This window comes from Oncorhynchus kisutch, linkage group LG12 (genome assembly GCF_002021735.2).
Source record: "Oncorhynchus kisutch isolate 150728-3 linkage group LG12, Okis_V2, whole genome shotgun sequence".
Lineage (NCBI taxonomy): Eukaryota > Metazoa > Chordata > Actinopteri > Salmoniformes > Salmonidae > Oncorhynchus > Oncorhynchus kisutch.
The window spans coordinates 21,773,714-21,783,151 of record NC_034185.2 but is presented as its reverse complement, the minus strand read 5'-3'; the positions used below and the strand labels follow the sequence as shown (position 1 = coordinate 21,783,151).

General features: G+C 41.0%; 1 protein-coding gene across 15 annotated transcripts in view; it reads right to left on the bottom strand.

The window, feature by feature from the left end:
• Positions 1-3,979: 3,979 nt before the first annotated feature.
• The window catches only part of LOC109900701 (A-kinase anchor protein 7), a 39,508-nt gene continuing 34,049 nt past the window's right edge, over positions 3,980-9,438 (bottom strand). For 6 of the 15 annotated variants that reach the window (XR_004211904.1, XR_004211908.1, XM_031837110.1 and 3 more), the window contains one exon: positions 6,844-8,386. Coding sequence is in view for 6 of the 15 variants with exons in the window: in XM_031837110.1 (XP_031692970.1) it covers positions 8,181-8,386 (206 nt within the window). In the remaining 9 variants the exon portion in view is untranslated. Of the gene's footprint in view, positions 8,387-9,004; positions 9,041-9,438 lie in introns of all 15 variants that reach the window. The other 9 variants (XR_004211906.1, XR_004211905.1, XR_002256642.2 and 6 more) reach the window with 3 other exon arrangements.

The following is a 9,438-nucleotide window of genomic DNA, read 5'->3' as shown; positions in this document are numbered from 1 at the left end:
CAGAAAGCATAAATATTCACAAGGCACTACCTTACCTAACAACATGCAAACACAAGCAGTAGAATGAGGTGGAAATCACAGGCCTGCCAATGAAAACAGTAAAATATTAAAGATATTTTCTCCTAGTGGAGTGAGCCTGCATGCTGTCATTGTCTAGGAATACATGCCAGGATTTATCATGAACAGTTACAATCATGCAAGGTGTTTGGGGTGACACAGTCACAATCATAGCAACATACAGTGGGGCCAGAAATGATTGACACCCTTGATAAAGATAAGCAATAATTCACATACTGAGCGATATTGTATACTCTACAAAAATTGGGAAATTATATATTATATATTTGTTTACCAAGTAATACTTTCTTTCTCAAAAAGGTAGGGGTTCAAAATTATTATTGAAACCTCTAAAGATTGTTTTTAATAAAGTCATCAAAAATGTAGTATTTGCTCCCATATTCCTAGCATGCAATGACTGACTACATCAAGCTTGTGACTCTACAAACTTGTTGGATGCATTTGCAGTTTGTTTTGGTTGTGTTTCAGATTACTTCTCAATCATTATTCACGATTTATTCAGGACTATCAGAAATTTCAGAGTCATATACCTAGAGATATAATAGTGTTGAGGATGGAGGTGATTTTTCATTTTGGACATATGATTGACAGTTCACATGGCCCTGGCTCACAGGGTTAGATGCACATGGTCTCTTCTACATAGGGCTGTAAAGCAGCCAGCTAGTCCATCAGAAAAAACAATCTTAGAGAAAAGGTAGAGAGTAAAGAGCAAATGTCTGCTATATGATTCATATGACCCTAGTATCGACAGTGGAATTCAGCCACCAGATAACAATGAAATACTCAATTCTGACTTCACTCAAACATGGATTACAAATATATTGAAATAAATTGTTCTGGGACTGATATCATAACATGACACATTTAACTTGTGTGTGGCTGTTATGATTGACAGACAGTGGGGTCATTCTTGAATTGGAGCGTCAATTGGGCATGGCATAGAAAACTTTTAATGTATTTAGGTACATCTTCCCATTCTAAATCAACTATTATGACAGCTTAAAGTGGGACTGACAGCATTTTATCTAATTAAAATCTGTTCATATACACCCCTAGGAAGAATATGACATCTTTTAAAACATTTGACACTTAGATATGGTCATTTTCACATTTTCATACATTTTTAGAATGTTTGTTATGTACTGTATACTAAAGGCATTTGTGAAAATTATATAGCAATAGAGTGTGAAAGCGGCTGTGCTTTTGGATACAATGCAGTAAATAAAACCTACTGAAAACATCTGTCTCATCCAGGACCAGTTTACGCAGACCGGTGCACCATAGCCAGTCAGAGCTATATGCAAACAAGCCATTTGCACATGGGCCTGACATCATTCACTTTGAACCGGACTGTGCGTTTACAGGCAGTTGCAACGGTGCGACTTTAGATCATTAGAACGCATTCACCAAAAGCCACAAAATACACCTGAATGGATTTCTGTAAATATGTCAATACCACTTGGGAGTCCTCTTACATTTGGGAACTTTAAAGTCCAATTGATCAAACAACCATGAAAATGTAGGCTCTTTCCCTCAGTTATGCACATCAACAACAACAAGATCAACAACTAAGGCTAACCAGAGAGACATCTTATGGAGGAACATTAGATAAACCCTCTCAAACCTTTTCAGCTGGTTGGTCGCCAAAATTGCACCGATAAACGATGGGGAATTGTAGCCTACTTGTCCTTCTGCAGCTTGTCCCAACCAAGCACCCAAACCTAACTGGCTAAAGTTGTCAAGCTTGCTAGCTAGCTACTTCCAGACACAAATACAGAGCTGGTTAGGCTGTTTACATGTTATCTAGAGCATTCCTGACTAACTATTACTTTCTTGCCTACGTTTACTGACACCGGTCATATTCAGTGGATGTTGAGCGTTTGTAAATTCATCAGTTATTCTGTGCTTTGGCACACTCAGATGCGACTTCTCCAAAATTGGAATAGATAGCCAAAATGAATTCCTCCTTCGGCCGCCTTTCCATCCAGTTCTCTGCTGCCAATGACTGGAACAAACTGCAAAAATCACTGAAGCTGGAGACTCATATCTCCCTCACTAGCTTTAAGCACCAGCTGTCAGAGCAGCTCACAGATCACTGCACCTGTAAATAGCCCATCCAACCACCCCATCCTCATACTGTTATTTATTTTGCTCCATTCCACCCCAGTATGTCTACTTGCACTCATCTTCTGCACATCTATCACTCCAGTGTTTAAATGCTATATTTGTAATTATTTCGCCACTATGGCCTATTTATTGCCTTACCTCCCTTATCCTGCCTCATTTGCACACATTGTATATAGACATTTTCTACTGTATTATTGACTGTATGTTTGATTATTCCATGTGTAACTCTGTGTTTTTTGTGTTGCACTGCTTTGCTTTATCTTGGCCAGGTCGCAGTTGTAAATGAGAACTTGTCCTCAACTAGCTTACCTGGTTAAATAAAGGGGAAATAAAAAAAAGAAAAAAAAGTGAATTTTCGAATGCAAGAGATACTATATGCTACTATATACTATATGCTGCTATATGCTAATAGTCATTCAAGTTCTTACTAGCTAACCAAATGACACCTGCATCTCGAGCTGTGTATAACCAAGGAAAATTGATGAGGGGGGAAAGTCATTCACCCACTCCTTCAATGACATGGCATCCTCCTAGCAGCTAATGTCAGGCTGCATTTTCTTTAGTTTGCTACATAAATAGATACGCTAGCCTATTAGCCATGTTATGGCTGACTTGTGATCATTGCCCTTGCTAGTTTGATTGTATTGTCATTCCCAGCCTTAGTTAAATTTGTCCGTTTTGGTCCAAAATTGTCACGCCCTGATCTGTTACACCTGTCTTTGTGCTTGTCTCCACCCCCTCCAGGTGTCGCCCCATCTTCCCCTGTGTATTTATACCCGTGTTCTCTGTTTGTCTGTTGCCAGTTTGTTTTGTTCATCAAACCTACCAGTGGTTTCCCCCTTGCCCGTGTCTTGTCTATAGTTCCTGTTTCTAGTTTTCCCGGTTTTTACCTTTCTGCCTGCCCTGACCCTGTCTGCCACCCTGTACCTTTGCCCCACTACTCCGGATAACCGACCTCTGCCTGACTTGATCCTACCTGCCGTCCTGTTCCTTTGCCTGCCCGTGTTTGATTTAATAAACTTGTTACTTAGACACTGTCTGCACCTGGGTCTTACCTTCAAACGTGATACAAAATATTGAGCCATTCAAACTGAAACCATGCATCCTGAATGTAGGCAGCAAACAATGTACCAGGCCAGCTGTGATTTACAAGCTGATAGCAATATTTTTTGGGGGACTACTAAGAAATACATTGGTGAATTATATTAATTATGCATTGAACTGAATCAATCTATTCTGCCAACAATGCCTTAGTGTACATCATGGAATGTTGAGGCAAACAAGACCTATTTTTAAAATCTCGTATGAAGTTGGTTTTGTAGCATAAACTGGGAATTGTATATTTTTGACTGATATGATTATCTGTTTCATATCTGAAAAGTAGTTCAAATACTGTCAGTTCCACTTAATGACTTTTTTTTAACATTGTGTCACTAGTATCAGTAGTAACACGAGACATTTTAAGTTGAGGATTTTCTTAAATGGTGCTCACAGATGGTCAAATCTAAGGTGATTAACCCTTTAAAAATCCTTTGCACAAAATTATTAATCAGATCACTTAAATAATGTTATTTCCCTTCATTTAAATTAAAACCAAGTGACACTTTGGTTTTAGACACAATTATCAATGGAAACTATGCCATTAAAAGGGTGTGATCTTTAATATAGACCCCTCCCCTGATACAGTTTTCCACTGGAGAGAATTGTTATTTTCAAGATGGTAACACCAATTACATACAACTGAGGGACAGACATTATACTAGCCGAAAATAGGTATTTTAATAGCCTTTTGTTTTTATTGATCTATACAATATATGAAATACTTTCGTTCACTTTCTAGAATTATAAATAATAGATGTCTCTAAATCCCCAAAACATTTCACAACAACTCTACACAAGACACTTTGAATTAACATAGTTTTGCAGTATAAAGGACTTATGTTATAAACAGCGTAAAATATAAACAAAAACATGTATGATGTGTAATTGTCTTTACATTTTTATGATTACAAAGCCAAGGAATGAAAATACCTCCACAATTCAAGAACAACCCAATGGCTTCAATGCAGTGGTCATATCATACTGAGAGCTATTGAGTAGAGGGGAGTTTATGATGATAAAGACTGGTCTAAAGAGAAGGCTGCACTCTTAAAAAAAGGGTTCTTCGGCTGTCCCCATAGGATAACGGTTTTTGGTTCCAAGTAGAAGCTTTTTTGGTTCCAGGTAAAACCCTATGGGTACAGCCGAATAACCCATTTAGGTACTAGCTACCCCCTTTTTTTATTTAAGCGTGTAGTGGCTCTGGCAGGGAGTGTGTATCGATCGGAGCAGGTCAAAACCAGAGATTCAAAAAATTATAAGTATAGTTTCAGCCCACAGCCTGCCAATCCTTATCCGCTCACGCTGTGCACTCCTTTGTCTTTTTCTCCTGCTTTGGCAGATGGATCCAGAGCTGAGGCGAACGGGAGCTTTGAGGGCGAAGACCAAAAATAGAAGCATATGAGTAAAAAAATGAAAAACAGCTTGAGGCAGATGCTTTAAAAATACAAGAAGAAGTCACTGACCCATCTGTTGCGAGGAAATCCCAATATAAGGGTGCAGTGTGCATTACACAAGGCTCGCCATCACAGCACCTAAGAGTGAGAGCATTTTGCCTTTAACCTTCCCATCGCCCAAGATAGACACCATAGTTCCCAGGTCCTCCTTGAGAAAGTGGTTTCTAACCTCAAGGGTCTTGTCCTGGTTAAATAAAAACAAATAATCTAAAACCCACATCCCCGTGGCTTCAGATTCACTGAACCACATGGGAAACTAACTCTGTTAAATCAATCTTCATATCATGATTTTTGTATTGTTCATTGTGGCTAGACATGATACACAAACAGTTGACATCCAGCACACCTGGTATACAGAACAACATCTCGACTGTTGAGACCATGAGCAAGGAAGCAGACAATGTTGTAGCATCCCATGACACATCTGTGACAAAGCATATATTAAGGTTCTAGTGAAATTATGCAAAAGATCAACAAAAACATCAAACGAAAGCCTCAGTGAATAGCCTCTGTCTTTATTAAAGCCACTTGGAAGTGGTATTTAAAGCATAGTGCTAAAAGCAAGTACAAAAAAAACTGAAATTCACAATGTGCTTTCCCCCCCCCCCAACTAGTTTCTTTCTACTCATTTCAAAATTAAACATTCTTTCAAAATATATATAAATGAATCATGGAAAAGTGTGTACTTCCTGTTGTGTTCGTTCTGTGGTACAGTGCATTAGAAAAGTATTCAGACCCCTTCCCTTTTCCCGCATTTTGTTACAGCCTTATTCTAAAATAATTGAATCTAATATTTTCTCAATCTACACAGAATACCCCATAATGACAAAGCGAAAACAAGTTTAGAAATTCTGCAAATTTATTAAATATAAAACAAATACTTTATTTACAGTATGAAACTCAAAATTGAGCTCAGGTGCATCCTGTTTCCATTGATCCTCCTTGAGATGTTTGTACAACTTGATCCAAAATCAAATCTTATTTGTCACATGCTTACTTACAAGCCCTTAACCAACAATGCAGTTCAATAAAACATTTTTTTTATTTTTATCACCAAACTAAATTAAAATGAAATTGATTGGACATGATTTGGAAAGGTACACAACTGTCTATATAAGGTCCCACAGTTGACAGTGCATGTCAGAGCAAAAACCAAGCCCTGTCAAAGGAATTGTCCGTAGAGCTCCGAGACAGGATTGTGTCGAGGCATTGATCTGGGGAAGAGTACCAGAACATTTCTGCAGCATTGAAGGTCCCTAAGAACACAGTGGCCGATCACAGAACACAGTGGTCATCACAGAATGATGGACCATTCTTAAATGGAAGAGGTTTGGAACCACCAAAACTCTTCCTAGAGCTAGCCGCCCGACCAAACTGAGCAATCAAGGGAGAAGGGACTTGGTCAGAGAGGTGACCAAGAACCCGATGGTTTCTCTGACAGAGCTCCAGTGTTCCTTTGTGGAGATGGGATGGTCCTTCCAGGAGGACAACCATCTCTGTAGCACTCCACCAATCAGGTATTTCTAATAGTCGCCAGACGGAAGTCACTCAGTAAAAGGCACAACAGCCCGCTTGGAGTTTGCAGGACTCTCAGACCATGAGAAATAACATTCTCTGGTCTGCTGAAACCGAGATTGAACTCTGACCTGAATACCAAGCGTCACGTCTGGAGGAAGCATGGCACCATCCCTACGGCGAAGCGTGGTTGCGGCAGCATCATGCTGTGGGGATGTTTTTCAGTGGCAGGGACTGGTAGACTAGTCAGGATCAAGGGAAAGATGAACGGAGTAAAGTTGATGAAAACCTTGATGAAAACCTGCTCCAGAGCGCTCAGGACCTCAGACTGGGGCAAAGGTTCTATTTCCAACAGGACAACGACCCTAAGCACACAGCCAAGACAATGCAGGAGTGGCTTAGGGATAAGTCTCTGAATGTCCTTGAGTGGCCCAGCCAGAGCCCGGACTTGAACCCGAGCTAACATCTCTGGAGAGACCTGAAAATAGCTGTGCAGCGACACTCCCCATCCAAACTGACAGCGCTTGAGAGGATATGCAGAGAAGGGGAGAAACTCCCTAAATACAGGCATGCCAAGCTTGTAGTGTCATATCCAAGAAGACTCGATGCTGTTATCACTGCCAAAGGTGCTTCAACAAAGTACTGAGTAAAGGGTCTGAATACTAATGAAAATATGATATTTTATTTAATATAATTCTTTATAAAATTGCAAAAAGTTTTTAAAACCAGTTTTTGCTTTGTCACAATACCCCATGTGTGTAGATTGATGAAGGGAAAAAAACATTCAATCCATTTTAGAATAAGGCTGTAACGTAACAAAATATGGGAAAAAGTCAATGGGTCTGAATACTTTCCGAATGCACTGTATCTATCTACTGTGTGTAGTACACTAGCCTACTACAGTATCTGTAGTTACTTGGTGCGGTCTCCGCACTGCTGGTGGGAGCTGGGAGTGTTCAGTCAGTCAGGTGCCAGAGATCTCCTGGCGGATGCTAGCTTGGACAGCCGGCTGGGATAGATGCTCCTTTATGTCCTGTAGGTTCTGAGACAGAGAATGATTGTGTGTGCACCGGGCCTTCCTAACCAGGCCTGCTGCATGACCAGTCCCTCCTACAGGTGACAAACAAACACGAACCTAACATGATCCTCATTGCTGGTAGGTCAACCTATTTGTCATATTTTAACATGCATATTTTACCACAGGTAGCACATGGGACCCACTCTTCATTTACCTTTTCAAGTTTTAGCCACATACAGCACAGATGAGACAGGAATCATGTAAACATAGTTCACAGCATATTGTCCAGCTGCATAGATGAGCTCATTTTCCCTTTTCTCAGGTTTTTGAGTTGCAGTTCCTTTTGTAGTGCCGTTTTGTTTTAGCTTAGTAGAAAGACAGTGAATGTCTTTGTACTGACTGCACCATGGAGGGCCGAGGTACAGCCTAACCTAACCAAGATCAGTCTGTAGTGTGTGTCGTGACATGTCAGCTCCACTCTGAGCATTGGAACGACCCACACCTCACGTAGCATATTAATCAGAACAGAAATTTCCTTCAGAAGGCCAACTCTTTCTCCCAGGGCACAGATAAATCAAGAATGAACAAAGGTCCACACTAGACAGATGAACTGACAGACATGACAGGAGGGATTGTGTGGCGGGAGGCTGCCTTGATCATTGGTGACAATCAGGTACACAAAATCAAGTCCACAAAAAACTGCATATGGATTCCACACTCAATCCAGAGTTTTGCCACAAAACCTTTCTTCCTTCTCTAGTAAAACACCTCAACTGGGCTTGATCCAGTAACAGTACTGCCCATTGGCTCCTGGGCCGGTTGGCTGGCTGGCTGACTGCCTGCCTGACTGGTTAGTGTCCAGTGCTGCCTGGGGGAATTGGCTGTGGTCACTTGCTGCTGGCGCTGGTGTCGGTTGTTTTGACAGCGTTAGTGTTGAGGTTGTCTGAGGGCCGCGCCGGGTCAGATGACGCGGCCCCGTTGTGTTGAGTCTCGTCCATGAACTGCTGCACGGCCAGCAGCACGGCGTCTTCCACCAGCCTCTTACTCAGGCTCAAAAGCTCTTCATCGTCAGGCTCCGGACCCCTCTTGACACCTATAGAACCAACGACACCACAACAGCTAGCATCACTACCCTGTTACTACTCACACCATGCAGCCTAGCAGCTCTAGGCTATATTACACTTGCTCTATTCCAGCCCAGTGTCAACTTCTGTCAACACAACAAGAGCCCCCCTGGTTAAAAGCTCTTCAAGGCTCAAAGTTAATCAGTTAGTAGTGATGGTAACATCATACAGTATCAAAGCACATTCACAGAGACTGGGAAGTACATTTGAGAAATTAAGTGACCTGTTCTTAAGGGTCTGTGAATTCACTGTGGCTATAGTTGCATGAGATAGTCAGTGCCTGCAGTAATGTTCTCTTGTTAGCTATTGTATCAGTGACAGTCTACCAGTGTGTTAGAGTTGGGATTGTGCATTAGAATGACGGGGGATTGGGTATTTACAGTGAGAACACTGAGAAGCTAGCGGAGGCTAAAGCAGGACAAACACTGCTATCAATCTTTCATGCGCTTGCTCCAGTAGTGTTTGTGAGTCAGTCAGCTAGTTACACAATAACATGTCAAGGGAGGGAGTCAGGGAGAATACAGTGCATTAAATGAAATGGTGCTTTGGGCCTCAGAGAGCCCACTGAGAGACAGAGAGGCACGTACTTGTCCGAGCAGCCCGAGGCCCGCTCTGAAAAAGATCTGCAAGACAAACAATAGCCATTTAGCAACAGAATAGCACTTCTCAAATCAAATCAGACTCCATTTCTCACAGAGGAGTTTGTGTGGCAATTAGTCTATTCAGTTTTTAGATTGGCCATACATATTTTGATTGATTGACAGAGCATACCTTGATTTCAGTGCTGAATGATTTGAGCTTGATAAATGTCAACACTCATTTTGAAATAGTACTTCAAAAGTACTCATAATAATTCACACATTTGATTTATGTGGTGTTTTATGGTCTTGTACTCAGAGGACCACTGTGTTACAGAATCAAGTAGTCAGATTAAGAAAGATTAAGAGTATTATTTTTCTCTTAGGGATGAGTCTCCATCTCCAAAGACATTTAATTAAATACTTACAGCAAAGGTGGATAA